Source organism: Medicago truncatula, chromosome 7 (assembly GCF_003473485.1).
Source record: "Medicago truncatula cultivar Jemalong A17 chromosome 7, MtrunA17r5.0-ANR, whole genome shotgun sequence".
Classification (NCBI taxonomy): Eukaryota; Viridiplantae; Streptophyta; class Magnoliopsida; order Fabales; family Fabaceae; genus Medicago; species Medicago truncatula.
This window is the reverse complement of record NC_053048.1, coordinates 47,964,029-47,982,160: the sequence shown is the minus strand read 5'-3', so window position 1 is coordinate 47,982,160 and position 18,132 is coordinate 47,964,029. Positions and strand designations below refer to the sequence as shown.

General features: G+C 33.1%; 2 protein-coding genes across 3 annotated transcripts; one reads left to right on the top strand and one right to left on the bottom strand.

Moving 5' to 3' along the window:
• Window positions 1–1,116: 1,116 nt before the first annotated feature.
• On the bottom strand, window positions 1,117–7,508 carry LOC112416313 (uncharacterized). 2 transcript variants are annotated; one of them, XM_024769708.1, is made up of 8 exons: window positions 6,928–7,508; window positions 6,243–6,323; window positions 5,559–5,657; window positions 4,723–4,815; window positions 4,497–4,640; window positions 2,714–2,821; window positions 1,814–1,865; window positions 1,117–1,709 (listed from the first exon to the last, which is right to left on the bottom strand). In XM_024769708.1, exons 1-8 carry the CDS (start codon window positions 7,351–7,353, stop codon window positions 1,678–1,680), a joined length of 1,035 nt encoding a protein of 344 aa, XP_024625476.1. In that variant the 5' UTR covers window positions 7,354–7,508; the 3' UTR covers window positions 1,117–1,677. The 2 variants fall into 2 exon arrangements, with proteins under 2 accessions (XP_024625476.1, XP_024625479.1); XM_024769711.1 differs by having other exon boundaries at window positions 4,723–4,812.
• Window positions 7,509–11,440: 3,932 nt separating this feature from the next.
• Window positions 11,441–15,558, top strand: LOC11432950 (translin). Its single transcript, XM_003625619.3, has 7 exons — window positions 11,441–11,828; window positions 12,234–12,330; window positions 12,416–12,531; window positions 13,746–13,790; window positions 14,561–14,586; window positions 14,790–14,925; window positions 15,197–15,558. Exons 1-7 carry the CDS (start codon window positions 11,483–11,485, stop codon window positions 15,307–15,309), a joined length of 879 nt encoding a protein of 292 aa, XP_003625667.2. The 5' UTR covers window positions 11,441–11,482; the 3' UTR covers window positions 15,310–15,558.
• Window positions 15,559–18,132: the final 2,574 nt, after the last annotated feature.

Sequence of the window (18,132 nt, the reverse complement as noted above, 5' to 3'; positions counted from 1 at the left end):
CTTCATAAAAGGTGTCTTCTAACAAATTCCATATATATATGTTTATCAAGGGGAAACAATAACTATACCATTATAGCATATATCCTAAGGACACTTATGTCTTGAGCATGGGTGAAATGTGCTTGCTAACGAGTGCTCCGATACATATTTTAAGGATTATAGTTAAAAAAAATATTATTTAAAAACATTACATATTTCAATTTCAAATGTATTGAATAAATAAGTTTTTTTTTTTTAAATTATTCTTTAAGGTCTTCAAAGAGTGTCGTGGTGACATTCGTTACCATTTTTCTTAATTAATTACTCAATTTAATTTTTATTTTACTTTTTTTTTTACAGAAATACTTCAATTTAGTGTTTAACATTATCAACCTAGTCCCCTACATTATCATAATTTCAATTTGTTACCTAAAATTATAAACGTTAATCAATCAGGTTAGTCTCTTCATGTCTATTACTTGATATAATTAGGAGTTCTAACGTATCAAGTTGACACAAGCTACAACCTTTTAGTTAGCAACAACTTTGTAAGGGACCAAACCTTATCAACTATCCACGTCATTCAGCCAATTCATCCCACAAATACGAGGAATCAAATTGACGCAATTAAGTAATTTAAATTTTCATACTCTTCTCAGTTGATTTCAGTGATCGACCTTTAAAAGAAGTATATCAATGCTCAACCAATATGGTGGAGGAAGGCAAATAGGCAATCTCTAAACAACGTTAAATTGACACAATCAAAAAAGAATCTTAGAGTTAACTGATTAAACTCAATGACTAAATTGAAGAAGTTTGGAACTGATTTTATTTACCTTGCTTCATACGCGATTGAAATGTGGTACTGTATGTATGCTAAAAGGTTTTTCAGATTTAATACACACGAGCAAGGTTTTGCTAACCTGACTATGCACTCCCTTTCTTTTCTTTACATTTTTTTAATTGATTTATAGAAGGCTTCAAATGCACAAAGGAAGATAAATCGTGGATTGGTTTTTGAAGACAATGGCTTCTAAATATATGCCATGTGATATGCAAGAATCTGTATTCAGTGAGCAGACTTGTTATCAATATCTCAACACTTCTGTCGTTCTATCCTAGCGTTGGACCAGTTGCTTACGGAAAATGCACTTCTCACTTGATCTTGCTGTGCAACAAACTTGCTAAAGTACAAAGATGTACTATTTGATGAGTGGCATTGAGCCAGTATTGATATTATTACAAGAAATGAAACATCACTTTCAGCCAAGAAGCATAATTAGTCTAATAATTTAATAAAAATCATGTCTGCAATAGACAATAAAGAGTTTCATCTCTACCATATGCCCCAAGAATGAAAATCATAAAATCCAACTTCAGGTGGCTAATGGGAATCTTTCACTCCGCAGCCTTTGACGGAAATTGAAAAGTTATGATGTTTAAGATTACTATCATTGGCACTGCTGGCTGCTGCTGAGGGCCAATACCCAGCTTGTATCAGTAAAACTAGATTGGACTAGAAAACATTATCAAATGGTAATGAACAGTGATAGAGGACTAGTTCAAAATCGTTTGTTCTTGAGGTTTTGATTGCTATATGATCGATACCAATAAATGAAAGAACAGTGACAGGAGTTCGTATATTGAAGGTGTTCTGCCACAAACCCAGAACATAACCATTACCTGTGTACAAATGAATCAACCTACAAACTCTTCCTGAACTTGGCCATCTGTAGAATTAGAGAAAGCATAGCAAGGTTTAACTAGTACATACAAATAAGGAGGTACATGTACATTAAAGATGAACAAATATTTAAGATTTTGAAAGCCTCACCAGCAAGATGGATGGCTAAATTTGCTTGAGCATCAGCCTCAGAGTTAAAGTTCTTGACAAAGGAAACAGAAAGTTATTTTTAAAGCACAAATAAAAGCATCTGAAATCTTGATAATGTGCATATATAAGATTTAAGTAAGGAGAAGTTCTTTTCCCAACACATTAAATCTCAAAGAAAAGAAGTGATTCATTAAACAAATGATTCCTAAAAGGAAAACAATTAATACGCAATGAAGGAGTTGACTTTAGTAGGCGGCCTATTTGAAAAGTAGAATTAGCATCTAGGAAATTATTCCCATCATGATATCAACAAATTGCCACATAGAAAGCAAACTCAACCACAAAGGGGATGGTGTGGTGTATTAATAGGATTCGATGAAAACATATATGTAGCACTATGGAGGCAATGCAGAGCATCAAGTAGGCGTGTATCTAAGGACGGAACAAAACCTAAAGATTCCATTCTGTGTTTGGTGGATTTGAACTTGATTATAATAGGACATGAGCTTAAAATGAAATATATTTTGGTTCCACTAAAAAGATTGGAATTAAGAATCAAATAATACTCCATTCTATTCTTCATCGTTATATTCTATTTGTGCACTAAATACTACCTTCATCTCGTTGATTTTTAGTGTTAAAATATTTTAATAGATGATACCCTTAAGTTGAACCGGTACCAACAATTCGTCTGTCATGAAAACAAATCTTTTAAGAAAAGGTGAAAATTATAATGTTAAGTAGTTTCAGAATGCATCACGTGTCCACATTTTTTTTAGCTTTACTAAGAACACTAATCTCTCCTATTTTAGATAATTTGCAAGATTGAGGTACCCGACAAATAGCTAATATAAAGCCAAATGAAATTCCATATACACAAAAACAGAAAACTGTGCCTACCCTTAGAACATGACTGATCTGGAATGACGCAAATTTATCCTTGAGTTCTTTGGCCACCTTATACAATGTAAACAAGTTCTCATTCTTGACCTTCCATGAACCATCAATCTGTTTCATGCAGCAGCATTGGAAAATTGAAGTCAGACAAATGGTAAATAATAGTGACCATATACTAGAAATGAGATGAAGTGGATTGGAATAATTTGACTCCGTTCTATCATTTGTTATAACTGATTATAGTGATTTTATTCTATTTTGGATTGTCCTTTTCCAACTTAAAGTAGGAACAACTTATTAGGGTGTTTGGATTTATTAGATCTGTTTATAAGCCTTCAACGTAGTTATGTAAACCTTTGAGATTCTTTCGTTATTTTATGATATATAGTAGATTTTTGGATCAGAGGACTATGCCCTAGATAAGTACTACAGGTTTTCCAGGGAGAAGTATCCTACAACGACAAACAAAATTGAATTATTCTACATCAGAAATAAGGTTAGAGACCAAAAAGTACCTAGATGAAATCAGAGGTTTTTCCCGTACTTAGTTGACCTTTTCAAGGGTAACTTGATTTACACTAAATTACTTTCCCCTGATATGACGTATAAAATATCTGACTATGAATCTGTGGTTTGTTCAATTATTGTGTCCCCTAGGCCCTATGGCACAAACTAGAGAGAAAAAGAATGTGTTCCAAAGTGTATTCATGTGACAGAGCCACTATGCCACTCACATGCAGCTAGCTGGTGCATAACAGATGGACAAAGAAAACTTCAGGTAAGTGTGTGTTAACGGTATCAAGTATAGGATGGTAGTATCGATCTATATACAACTAGAACATAGTAATTTCAGGTAAATCATCAAATTGGAAAGCTTTGATTTAGTCTATTCATTCCAAGATGATAAAACAATACATGTTAAGCGACTGTTTTAAGTTTTTATGATAACTTAATACAGCAGAAGACAAATTTGATATTCTTAGTCCAGTTGATTCCACAAGATAACTACATCGTTAAAGTAAAGAGTGTCACAACCAACCTACTGTTTTTCTTAATACACTTATGATTTTAACTTGGGGTTATCAAAACCAGTGAGTGAGTATACCATGTTTACAACATACTTAATTTTTAAAGGCTGAAAGACTGATGGGTTGACGGTAAAGGCTAGGCTATGTTAATTGCTTCGGGGAGCGAAGTTTTTCCACATTTTGGTTACAAAGGAAGTTGTAAAACAAGCTGAGGGGATGAAGAAAGATTGGCTCGTGCCTCAAAGTGAGTATGAAGACTCAATGCGAGTTTTGTACACAGAATTTAATGGAGCAAAGTATTCTATTATGTTTTCCTCAATTCCACTCTTAATAAATCCAACGTTTACTTCTTTTTCAACGGCATTTCTAAATCTATTTTATTTAAAATTATAAAATGTACTAATAACACATTTTGTCTGATCTAACTCATCTACCAAATGCTACCAATGGAAATGAAACCTAATATTTAGTGCTTCCAAAGGATGCCAGATCCAAAAGGCCATTGGCAAAGAGGTAACATCTATGAACATAAACTTTGAGTATTCTCTCAAAATTAATCAAGTTTATCACAGTACTGTTTATGACATTATATTTTATACACAGTTTCTGATAAATGTTCAATCCAAAAATAAGGAAAAGATTACAGCACTATAAGATGAAAAAACTAAAGAAACAATGAAAATGTACTGTAATAAAATGTATAAACATTTAGTCATGTTAGCTTAAATTTAAAATAGAGAAGAACATAAATGGCCAACCTGCATGCACACAAGTTTAGAGTCCCCTTGTATACAGATATTGGTGAATCCTTTTTTAAGAGCATATCTCATTCCCAATATCATTGCACGATATTCAGCAACATTGTTTGTTGCATTACCCACACCTTCACGAACCCTATAAATCTTTAAAGTAATAATAGTTAAAGTGATCAGATCAATAATTGTATGGAAATTAAGCATATTCACGGGAACATCAGATGTGTACCAAATTCCCATCTTTGGATCGCAGAATAGCCCCAGCACCAGCTTTTCCAGGATTTCCTTTTGACGCACCATCGAACTCAACAATACAAGTCTTCTGTGCAAGGATATATGACTATGAATAAGTATATAAATCATAAAGAATTAATCAAAAGATTTCATTCAAAACTCTATGGAATACAAATCAACAATAGTAACTAGAGAGCCTCCAGTGAACACCCAATAATTATTGAGTCTGCAATAAATAACGGGTAGGAAATAATGTAACTAGCCCTGATTGCATCGAGTACTTAGGATAAAATACAGGGAACCCTTCAACCTTTAACCACAGCTTAGTTGCACAAAAAATCCTGTGGTCCAAAACTTGACAAGTTCAGGAGACCGGTTGCTATGTTTTCAACCCCATGGTGGTTTTCAATTTTCTCAAAGAGCATTGCTACACAGTAAAATATTTTTGTACGCTCCATCACAAATTGTCTTGGTTGAGTTTAAGTGAACAAATTCTAATTTTAAGTAAAGAATGTTACATTCCAGTGAAGGGAGTTGGACACTTAAATGCATTTCAGTCAATACTTTTCAAGGTACAGCGAGACTAAGACAGTACCCCAAGTAACCAATATATTGGAAGATCTCATAAAATGTGACTTTTCAGTCAAAAAGGAAAGAAACATACTGCAATTGGCCCTGACTATGACACAATAGTTTACAGATTAAAATATCCATGGTTACATAATAGCACCTGCATGTGGAGAAGATGCACCAACTATTGTCGTAGAAATAGGGGAACCCTGAGTAAACATCATTTTGCATATATGAGCATTAGTATAGTTTTCTGCTTACATTTGCAAGTGAAGATGCTTCGCCCACAGCAGCACGATCAAACTTGACTTGCTTTCTCAAGGGATCTTCAGAGATAGATGTCAAACCAGTTGCTTTCAGCTAAGCAATTAAAAAAATGTATATGCTAAAACATTTTCTCACAAAAAAAGTCTGGATAGTGCACACAGTTATGAAGAATCAACGCATTAAGAAAAAAGACCCAACTGTGAGCCTAATCACAAGGCAATACCACCAACCATCGTGTCAAGGACCTTCGGCATGTTTGATTAGAGAAAATGGTTTCATTTCCTGTTTACAATAATAATTAGAAAAGTAGCGCCTAATTTTCACTTTATTTTTTATTTTGAAATATTGGTATTTGTATTTGAAACACTGTGAACCATTTTTTTTCTTTCTCTTTTGCTGTTTCTGGAAACAGTGAAGTGATAATTAGGTGATAACTTGTAACTGTTAGTAAAATCAAGAAAGATTCTCTCAAACCAAATAAGTCCTTGATAACTTAAATCAACAACATTTTCTCATGTCTCGACTAATATTAGACTCAATGGAGGTTTCTTGCTGAAAATGTGTGTGTATACTTTTTCTCAATATGAAAATGATGACAAATTGATAATTGCAGATGCATAATCATGGACTCTGCTTTCCTGATAAGCATGTTATAAATTCAAATGGTATGAAACTTACCACATCATCTTGTTCAAGCACTCGTAGAGCTCTCTTTTTAGATGTATCTGCATTTGATGTGGTCCCTTTGGTAGAAGGATCCTGAGACACATAATAAATTTTCTGATTTCTTCATAAACAAACCTAAAAGCACATTAAAGGTGTCTAGGGAGAAACCATACGTGAATGGAACAGAAATGTGACAGCTATAATATAAAATGCAATCTTTAAAAGTTTTATTCTTTTAACACAACAATATCCTACTACTTGCCTTTTGTATGGTGTAACCACAAAATAGGTGTTACACAATTGTAAATTTGTAATTAAGAAGGAACTGAAACAAGCTATTGATATTGTAAATTAGGTCTTCTCTTTACATGTCCAAACCACCTAAGTCTATTTTCCATTATAGGTGCTACCCTAAGTTTTGAGAAAATTGAACAGCTTCACTCTTCAACTCACTCACGGATAACCTTTGAGTAATGATATTTGAACAACCTTTTGGTGACAACCTACCTTTTCTTTCTTCTTATTTGTCAAAAACAATAGAGGGAGAAAAAGGAAGAGAGAGAATAAGAAGATAATGTGAGTGTGAGAGAGAAGGTTGTACAAAAGTTGTAATGGATGTGCAAATATCATTTCTCATAACCTTTTCCCTTTGATAAGATAATTCATGAAAAAGAAAGGAAAATGGTGTGGTATTTACCTGGAAAGGACAAGGAACAAGTGTGCCAAACATATCCTCTTTAAGATCAGAGGCTCTAATTGTGTATAAAGCATTCTTTAGTCCATGCGAAAGAAGGTACTCTTCGGTTTCGCTGGACATGGAATATCCCTTGTAAACACTAACAGGAGGATCACATACAGAAGATCCAGCTTGAGCCTGAGAATGAGTGAGAGTATTATAAATTCCAACAACATCCCCTTTCCTCACAACATAAAAACCATCCCTTTCATTTTCTTGCTGATCCATCCTTGTTTCAGCTTTCGTTTTTCGTAGTTTTTTTCCTAGTGGAGTAAACAAGAATTGAGAGCTAAAAGAAGAATGATGTGATTTGAAGGTGTGAGGAGGAGTTGTAATTGTTCTTCGGAGTATAGTAGGGAGGTGGGTGAAGAAAGCAGCAGCGTTCATCAATGATTTTGATGACTTAACGATCTGTTGGGGAATTTCTACAAGAACGGAGGAGGAAAGCGGCGGCTAGAGAACCAACGAACCGGAAACGGAGCTCTCAACATTCTCTAGTAACGATTTGAAAAAATTTGAACAATTTATAGAGGTTAATTTGAAAATTTTAGGGACTGCCTTGGAAAATTTTAAACTTTATAAAGAAAAAATTCTAAATTTATAGTTTTTTTTTAAGTGTTACAATGTAACGAGCCAAAAAAAAAATAAAAAAATTAAGTCTCAAGCTTATTTTTCACGATGAGAGATTCCATGTCAGGTGGAGGACAGTTCCAATGAGCAGAGCACCTTGTATGTGACCCTTCCTTAGCCATAAAATCTACACACATATTTTGTTCGCGAAGAACATGCACCATGCACCAATGTTGTATTTCCGTTTCCTTGTACAGCATCTTTTTTTTTTTTATGGTGGTCGGGATTCGAACCCCGGACCTTGCATATATTATACATTGTCCTTACCAACTGAGCTAAGCTCACGGGACCTGTAGAGCATCTTTAATATAAAGTCATAAATTTATAACTTTTAATTTAACTTTAACAAAACACATCATAATTATTAATCATTTTAAAATTAATCAAATCAAATAAAATAGAAATAAACATTGTTCAGATATTGTAGATAATGGTGAAATATATACAAAGTAAAACAACATTAGGTAGAATCCATGACCACCATCTCCATTGAAACGGTAGTTGATCGTGGGTCAAATCATTCACAGTAGTTGGAGAATGTTGGTTGATAATGAGGAGTTATGATTTCCGATGTTGAAGGCGAGTTATGGTGTGGATGGAGGGTGGTCAAGTGAAGGAAGGTGGATGGGTGAGTCAACTTGGTGGAGGAAGATGGTTAGGATTCATAAAGGGTGGACTTAGGTGTGGGGAGTTGGTTCAATGGTAATTTAAGGTGAACGGTTGGAAAAGGGGTAGATTCTTTTTTCTGGACGGGCCCGTGGTTGGGGGAGACTCCTTTGAGTGTTAGGTTTTCAAAGTTATTTGAGTTATCGAAGAATCAGTGTGAGGCGGTTGTTGGTATGTTCTCTTTGAAGTAGATAAAGTAGTCCCAAGGAAGGGGTTTGAATTGTGACCCTTTAAAAATTAAACATATCACTTAAAAGTTATTCTCAAGTTGAAAACTTGAAATGATCAAGTTAACAGACAGACTTCAGAACGTTCTGAAGTGTTAGTATAAAAACAATTTAAATAATTAAATGTGTTTGTGTGTGTTGTGTTTAATGTAAGTAAATATTAAAGAGAAGAGAAGAAGAACACACAGAAATTTATAGTGGTTCACCCAATGTGGGTTAGTCCACTCCTCACAATCTTGTGAGATTTTCCACTATGATGCTTGAGATAACTTCTCAAATCCTGCACCTTACAACCTTGTTCACCTGAACAATTACAACAACAGTATTCTCTTAGCCTCAGCAGGCTTACACCTTTCTTGCTAAGTTACCCACTTAGACTTTACACATTTCTTTTCAAACTAACACTTTAGTACCCCCTATAGCTATATGAGACTTTGTTTACAATTTGTATGGAGTTTGAATGATATAGATCAGACAGGAGAATAATGGAATGAGAGATTCATCTTTGCAAAGATAAGAGAAATATTGATTTACACTTTTGAAGACTTCTTGGAATCTTTGTGATGATCAATGTTTTTGCTAAAGCTTCAAACACTCTTATGTTGTTTTCTTGTATGCTTTGCAAAGGTGTGTGTTATGCTGAGGTCTTGATCTCTATTTATAGAGTTCTTGAGCCTTTGTAGCCGTTTGAGAGTGACTACTGGTCTTATGCCACGTGTCCTGGACCCACCAACTTTCACTTGAAATTCTGGGCAAACTGAAATACTTCAGAATGTTGTTGTATTCTTAAGAATACTTCAGAATGTTGTCGTGTTCTTGAGAATACTTCAGAATGTTGTTGTATTCATCACGATCTTCATCTGGGTTAATGTGGATGAACGGTCAAATATGCATCTGGGCTTTTACATATGAATGTCACATGAATTTCTGGGTTGTACTTGAAGATTTGCTTTGAACGACTTTAGAATGTTGTTAGATTAGATCTTCTTTGAAACCTGTCTAGGAGCGCGTGCAGGATCTCATAAAGTGGTGATGTCACTTCCCTTCCATGCTTTAGGGGATTTGGTTTGCTTTGTACATTTCAAACTCCCTTATGTATCGAAATCTTGTTGAATCAGACTTGATCTTGCTTTTGGATTTGCTTTTTACTTTCCAACCACTGTACTGTTCATGTCAGAAAAAACATAGAGCAGGATTGAACTTTCTGAACTCAGAGGACTTCAGAATGTTCCATTTGTTTCACTTAGGATGATTTGTAAGACTCTTATTTGATGTAATCAAATCCTAATAGTGAAATATTTATGAAGTGCAGCATGGAAAACATCTAGGATGATATTCTTAATGGAATATTCCTAATGTTTTGTACTTCAAATGTTCATAGTTTTGAATGAACATTGAAGATGCCCCTTTTGACTTTAATCAAATAAATGTCTTTATTCCTTGATTGATCTTAGTCAATGTACTTTACTGGGCTTTTATTTAAATCACGTGAACCTTGCATGCTCTTCATTTGGTTCATGAATTTCTGGGCTTGGTTCTTGATGTTCATCATGAACAACCTTCTGAACTTTGTCCAACCTTCTGAACTCTTTTTAACTTTCTGAACTCTAATTGAGTTCTTAAGTCTTTATGTCCTTTGATTCTTTGTGTCTTGGTATGAAGTGAAACTTTTTCCTGTCTCAGTGAACCACTCAAGAGCACAAGTTAAATACCAACAAATTAATCAAAGTCCATTAATTCCTTAATCATCAAGGTTTGTTATCTTTAAAATTAATCAGGGATTTTGCCTCAACACTCTTTGGGTTGAGGAGTGGGAGGTGAGGCTTGGAAGTGGCGGCAAAAGTTGTTAGAGGAATGTTAAGGGTTTACTTCACGATGTTACTTTGCAGATAAATGTTGGTGATAAGTGAGTGTGACATTTAGACTAAGATACAAGTTATTATGTTCGTGGTGCGTATCAATCTTTGTGTTCGTCAGATCAACATGTTACTAATCATGCTTTAGAGTTGCTTTGACAAAAGGAGGTTCCAACAAAGGTTTCTTTGCTAGCCTGACATCATTTTTGCAATAGGCTTCCTACGAAAGATAACCTCTTTATAAGGGGCATTATTCATCAAGACTCACAACTTCGTGTGGGAGGTTGTGGCGAAATAGAATCATCAAATCACATATTTTGAACTTGCAATTTCTTTAATCTCATTTGGTATCTGGTGCGAAATTGGATTGGTTTTTCATCGGTTGATATGTTCACTATGCTAGATCATTTTGTTCAGTTCAGTCTTTATTTTCTGTATCATGCTAGAAAGAAAAGGTTTTCGTTAATATATCTCATTAAAAAAAACAATTCTAATCATAAAGTTTTCTAATTATTTATAGAGAAATATTTGATACAGTGGCACATTATATCTAATAACAAAACGTGTACATTCTTTTAAGAGGAGTGTTATTTGAACAACTAATTTGGTGACAATTTATTTGACAAAGAAAAAAGTGGTATTGGTACGGAAACCATAGCAATAGAGAGACAAAGTACTCCCTCCGTCCCTAATTATAAGACCCTTTTGAGAATTTTTTTTGTCCCTTTTTATAAGACCCATTTGTTATTTTCAACTACATTAATTATTTCTTTACATACATGCCCCTATTTATTATACATCTTTTTCTTCAATCAACAATAAATAACATGTTGAAAACATAAACTAACATTCTTTCTTAAAGGATAAAATTGTAAAAACAATAGTGATTACAAACAACTTTAATACAAATATCCACTATCTTAATTCCCGTGATTTTGGCAAAAGGGTCTTATATATAGGGACGGAGGGAGTAAAAAATAATGTGACTATGAAAGAGAAAATTATTGCAAAAATTATCACTAAATAGATGTTCAAATATCATTTCTCTTATTTCAAAAAAAACTTGTACATGTAAGTAACACATTAATGAAATGCTGCTATGCTACACCGAGGTAGAAGAGAAGAAAATAAAGAAAAATGCAATATATGAAACCAGCACTTCGTAACGGGCGCTACACATTAATTTCTAGCTCTTTATCAAACACCTTAAACCCTAACCCCTTCATCTTCTTCCTCACTTCACCATTTCACACACTCCAAACGTTTCGCTCTCAATCACCCATTTCCTGCTTCTCTTCCTCAATGGCGTTCTCTTCAGCTCCTGATCCTTCTCTCGAGAAGCAATTCGGCGAATTCAGAACTCACCTCGAACAATCTGGAACCTTACGCGACCGAATTCGAACCGTTGTTTCCGAAATTGAATCCACCACTAGGCTTATGTATGCTAGCATTCTTCTTGTTCATCACTCTCGTCCTACTCCAGGTAACCAACTCCCTCTCATTCTTCTTCCTTAAACCCTAATTTAAGCAATTACATTTTTCTGCTCAGTGTAGATAATCAATTTCGTTCATGTTCAATGCATTGCTTATTGATTCAAGGGGAAAAATGCTTAAAATGAGAAGCTAAGTCATTTTCTAGAAATATCTTTTTGCAAAAAAAAGTGATCTTGTTAGGTTAAATTTCCAACAATGAATCAAAATTACTCTTTTAATTTATAAAGAAGTAGTTTGAAATAGCTTCAAGTGTTTTTTAACAAGTTTTCGTAAAAATCATTTTTAGAAATATAAAGTGAAAATCACATCTTTTTTAATCTATAACAAACGGGCCATAAGTATATGTTTTCATGTTTGTTTTTTGATGTTAATGTGATTTTTGACATTTGGATAGAGCTTTTAGAGAAGGCCAAGTCTCAGATTGATGTGCTAAAAGAGAAGTACAAGCAACTTGCTGATATTCTTGGAGGATATCCTGGTCAATACTATAGGTGATTAAAGTTTATGATGAACTTCTGTGTATTCTGTCTTTTCTTTCTGTGGTCTGTAACATACCTCTGGTTCTACATAATGTAGGTATCACGGTGATTGGAAGAGTGAGACACAAACTGTTGTTTCTATGCTAACTTTTGTGCACTGGCTTGAAACGGGAAAACTTCTTGAACACAAAGAAGCCGAGGAAATGCTTGGGTGTACGTCTTGATAACTCTTAATAGTCAATACTCTCCTGTGTTATTCACATGTTGAATGTTGTTTTATAAATTTATATTATTTGGGTGGGTACCTTTTATGCGTGCATATGTTAATGTTGTTACTGATTACTAATATTAATTGAATACATTATGAAGTCCTATGATTCTAAGCCGTAGGGGACTGTGGACTCAATCTTATAATCTGCTAAAATAAGTTTATGCATTTCATTATGACAAAGGTTCATCGTTTAGACAACGTGTTGAAGCACCTAAAATGTACAAATTGTAATATAAAACCTTCCTACAAGGGAAAATAGAAAACAAAAGAACCTCATGCAGGAAGAAAATATTAGCTGTACTGTACAGATATCACATGGTTGTTACGAAGAACACTGTATGCATGGATGGGTTTTAGTTTATAACTTGTACATTAATCAACATTTTTCTTTAAGCATCAAGAATGTCTTGCAGAATCTTCTAATAATTTCAAATTGCAACTGGTTTAACATTTGGGGATTTAGATTTTCCCAATGTGATGTGCGGGTTGCCCTTTATTTCAGTCTGGAGTAGTAGGATCAAGGGAGTAGCTTCTAATGTCAATTAATTAGGTTCTTGTAAGCTTAAAAATATTAACTATTAATTTTTTGCATTAGTGGTTATCAACTAAATAATTTATTGTGAAGAATGCTTATTGCATGTGAGAAGATTCAAATGCAATAATTGATTTGAGATTATGTCAACTGATATAATTATGAATTCATTGTTTACATTTAAGAGTTTGACCACATTTAAAATTGTATTAGCATGAAATGCCGGTGCTTAAACATCTAACAGGGAGAACTAAGTTTTAGAACTTCATTAGCATGAAGTATTGGTTTTTAAACATCTAACTGGGAGAACTGTGTTTTAGAACTTCTCTTGGACAATTAAATCTTCCAACCTTTTTGGACATTTCTATCCATTCTAAAAAGAAGGGGGATTGGGGACAATAAACTTTGAAGTTAATAGTTAATGTTGGTTTATTTGTTTATCTTCTATATCCTCAAAAGTCAAAACCCATTCATGTCCGTTGATTATGAATAAGTTGCATCTAAATTTGAACTCTGTTTTTTTCTTTTCTTTTTGTTGACGATAATGTTAACTTTTACTTCATGCCTGTTCCTAGCATTATGAGATTTGTAAGTTCTTTATGTATATTGTTAACTATTTTGCAGTGAATGGTCCAGAGTTCAATCTAGATGTTGAAGACTACCTTGTTGGTGAGTGTTCTAAATGTGTATTTGCATTAGTTGTTTTTTTGTTTGAATGGAATGCATTAGTTATTTGCTGCTGAGTAATAAACATTACTTGAGAAATTGAGATGAATACAATCCTCTTTTTGCACTTTATTTTTTTAGGCTAGCTTTTTTGAGTGAATTAGTGAATAAGGACCAATTTAAATATGATTATCATCAAAAAAATGGGTGTAGCAGTTAGAGCCCGCAGGTCTTTCAGGGTAAATGAGCAGGACAATCAAATGATATGGCTGGCATATTTAGAGTGTTTGTTGTTCAGAAATCTTGATTGTTAATCTCTTTTTACTGATTGACATCTTCACCATTTGATTTAGAACAATAGCTGTAATTTTTGTCTGACTGAGTCAATTAAGATAGAGTAAATTACGATTGACATCTTCACCATTTGATTTAGAACAATAGCTGAAATCTTGATTGTTAATCTCTTTTTACTGATTGACATCTTAAGATTTCCCGCTATGAGTTTGAGTTGAATATGATTATCATCTAGAAATGAGTGTAACAGATAGAGTCTGAATGTCTTTCAGGGTAAAGGACCAAGATAATCAAATGATATGGTTGACATATTTATTTAGAGAGTATGTCATGTTCAGAATTCTTGATTTTTAACTTTTTATCATTGACATCACCATTTGATTTAAGCGTCTAGCTCTAGCTTTTTTTAATCAAGGATGATTGCATAGTCAATTCAAATTACAGGTTTGCAACATATTCTGATATTGATTGTTATGCAGGTGTTTGTTTTATGTCCAATGAATTGGTAAGAACTCTTTTTCTCTTAACTTTTAAACATCAACCTGTAAAAAAAAAAGGTAGGAGATATTTAACGCAATGTTTATAACTATTTTGGCAAGAGAAATATTGACTAGAGAGACAGGCATGCGTGGACACAACAAATTATAAAACCATGTTATCTTTAAGGAAAAGACATCATAAGAGTTACACCTATTTTGTAATTTGCAGCCAAGGTATGTGGTTAATCAAGTAACAGCTGGGGACTATGATTGTCCAAGGAATGTCTTAAAGTTTTTAACAGAACTTCATGCCGCATTCCGAATGCTCAATCTACGAAATGATTTGCTGCGGAGGAAGTTTGATGGTATGTTACTAGTACCTTGTCCAACATTTTTTCTCCTTGTTGTCCCTCTGTTACTATCATTGTGAAAGATATATACCATTTCTTAAGAGAGATTGGTCTATTAACTGTGACAATAACATCATATACTTGCTTTCTAGAAAAACATATGCAGCAACTGAGCATTCCTCGTGTCTACCTAGTAATCTAGTAAATCTTCGTTGTATGCACTGTTATCTATCTGTTTGGTTGGCATCTTTCCACTATTTGGATAACATCTTTTCACTGTTGGCAGGCATGAAGTATGACCTAAGAAAAGTAGAAGAAGTTTACTACGATGTTAAGATTAGGGGTTTGACACCCAATGGTGAGTCAGTTGCAGATCAAGGAATCAAAGGGCAATCTTAGAGTATGTCAGACTAGATAGACTTGGCTTTTTGTTGGCTCAGATATAAGCTTATGTATAAGCCCATATATCTACAGTTATTTCTAATTGTTGATGAAAGGAAGGAAATGCTTATCACTATCTTATACTATTCTGTCAATATCCTTTTTCAAAGCCTTTGTGAGAACTTAGAACTCTGTATTTCCTTTTCTTTAGATGTAAAATATAGTACATTGAAGTTTATTAATGCTTGCGGTTTTTTTTTAATTCAATACATGCTAGTAAGTTTTTTTTTTGGGATAAAATGATCTTAATAAAGTTGCCATTTCATTGTTATTATAAAATAGAATTGTGAATTAAAAAAATAACTGCGAAGAGTTTTTGCCAAAAAAAAAATGGTTTAAGTCTAAAAGGGAGGTAATTATTTGATTGCTAACCAAACTAATATTTTATCCAAGATTAAATCCAACTACGAGTATGATAACTGATAAGATTCACATTTGATAACATTTTCCAAATCAAATTATTTGATTGATATAAGGTTTTATTGGGTCTCCTAGGGTTCTTTGGATTTGTTACAATTATATTTTGCTAGTGATGTTCGGTTATCATATTCTATCCAACTAAGTCATGAGATAGTCTTATATAGACACAAATATTTAGGCACACACACATTAATCAAAAAAATTTAAAGATAAATAAAATAGTCACATCAATCAATATCATTTTATTCCTTTTTTTCTAATTTTTCTTAATTTCATGGGTGTGTGCCTAACATGTAATATTTAGTGTTGTGTCTAACCAAGAGTTTCTCAACTATTTCTTCAACAGAACATGGATTGCAGTTAGCTGTTTCTGTATACCAGTCTATTGTAAGCTGTTCTGTACATCACCTTCATAGAAATAATCTCAATTTTTTAAACATACCAGTTAGTTTGAAAATATTAACGTTTCCAGTGGCAATGGAACTGTAGAGGATAGGTTTGGTCTTTCATTTTTGGTCAAAGGACGGTTTTGGTCTAAACTCACTAAGAATACATGATTGTCACTCACATATTATCTCTTTCACGAATACACTATTTATCATGGAAATATGGATTTAGGAACAAGCTGGTAACTGTTTTTAAGAAAATAATAGTTGATTTTGATCAATGCGAATATTTGAAAGATGGATGGTACTCAATTAGGAAGCATCTCCTTTCTTTGTGCCAAGCAAACTATTACTTACAATTGATGACACTCTACACTAAGTTGTAATACACGGACATTCTTTGGATTAGACGTGTCCCGGTGTTAGATATGTGTCGTGTTCAACACCGACGCATATAATTACACTAAATTATGTGATTTTTGTAAATTATTAGTTGTGTCGACGTGTCAGTGTTTATAAGTGTCCTTGTCTGTATCGTACTTCATACACAATAAGTAATTCACAACCTTAAAATCCATCGAAATGAACAGCTATGTTTTATGCCATCAATTCGTACATCTTTTCAATTTGATTATACAAAACATAACCTAGGTCGTCGGAATTATGATAAGAATAAGAAATATTATTAAGCTTAGTAACTTGCTAAAACGACTAAAGAGACCTATTATTTAGAGGGTCAAATACCATTTTTGATCCTTTTAGTTTGACATAATTTCCAAGTTAGTTTTTAAGTTTTGAAAGTTTTAATTAGATCCTTTTAGTTTGACAGAATTTCTAAGTTAATTCTTTAAGTTTCAAACTAAAATAACATATTTGGATCCCAAATTAATCTTTTAAAAATCATTTATGTAACAAAAGATGAAATAAGTTAAACCATCTTACAATGACAAGAACTTATGAACTTGTCATAATCTATTTTTACAAACTCTTTCAACAGATGTGAATTAAAATAAGTCAATCCAAAGAGATATATTCCACAAAATCTTAAGCCCTTGACTTCTCCAAACAAGAGGTCACCACTATAGCTTCTACGTTTTCTAATTTAGAAAGGTCGACTTACACTATATTTTTATTTTTTGGCATACTTTTGTTTTCTACTAAATTATAATCTGAGCTAATGCATGGATGTCAATTAAATTTAATGATTGTGGGGTTGTCAAGGGAAGGTGGATTTTCATACAATTTCACTATGATTTTATTTATCAAAATTCACGCAATGACAATAAAGACAAATCTTGTTTAACGATAAGCATCGAATAAGATAATGGTATAATACTGCTACCTTTAGCAAGTGGGATTTTTCGTATAAATTCAATTTTCCCTCCTTAAGTTAAATTAGATCGTGGAAATCTTTTGACACCTGGGTGATGTGAAAATTGGACTCGAAATTCATACTAGATGTGAAGATGAATTTTAAACTTTAGAGTGACGTATTATCAAGGTTTACAGGTTATTGAATGAATATATGAGTTTGCGTTCTTTCATCTTTTAAGTTCTTTTTTTTTTTTTAGTGAAATCAAGCCTCATTTAACAAGGCATTAGAGTCGGTTGATGAAGTTAATGTGAAATTGAATTCGACATACGTTAGACATGAATGTGAGTATTGAAGTTGTATTGGATTCTCACATTGTCAATGTTCGTAGACGATTATATCATTATATGTATAGATGTGTTTAGGTACTATTGTCTTATAAGCTACAAAGTTCATTTAACATCCTTGTCTTCATTTTACTTTAGGTCTTGATTTGATTCTTTTTTATTTTAAAATGGTCCTCTCTTTTACAAAATTATTCCGATATTTATAGTTTTACTTTAATTATTTTATTCTAAAATAGTCTCTTACTCTATAAAGATCGTCATATATCAAAAGGTCTTTTTTTTTTCTTTTTTTTTAAATAGACCCTTGTTTTGTAAA

Excerpts from the sequence above, each read along its gene's own strand:
- LOC112416313 (XM_024769708.1), bottom strand. The coding sequence starts at position 7,353 with ATGAACGCTGCTGCTTTCTTCACCCACCTCCCTACTATACTCCGAAGA. Across the intron at positions 5,658-6,242 it reads TGCTTGAACAAGATGATGTG|CTGAAAGCAACTGGTTTGAC; the intron begins GTAAGTTTCATA and ends TTAATTGCTTAG. Across the intron at positions 2,822-4,496 it reads CTAAACTTGTGTGCATGCAG|ATTGATGGTTCATGGAAGGT; the intron begins GTTGGCCATTTA and ends TGCATGAAACAG.
- LOC11432950 (XM_003625619.3), top strand. The coding sequence starts at position 11,483 with ATGCAATATATGAAACCAGCACTTCGTAACGGGCGCTACACATTAATT. Across the intron at positions 11,829-12,233 it reads TCACTCTCGTCCTACTCCAG|AGCTTTTAGAGAAGGCCAAG; the intron begins GTAACCAACTCC and ends ACATTTGGATAG. Across the intron at positions 14,926-15,196 it reads GCTGCGGAGGAAGTTTGATG|GCATGAAGTATGACCTAAGA; the intron begins GTATGTTACTAG and ends CACTGTTGGCAG.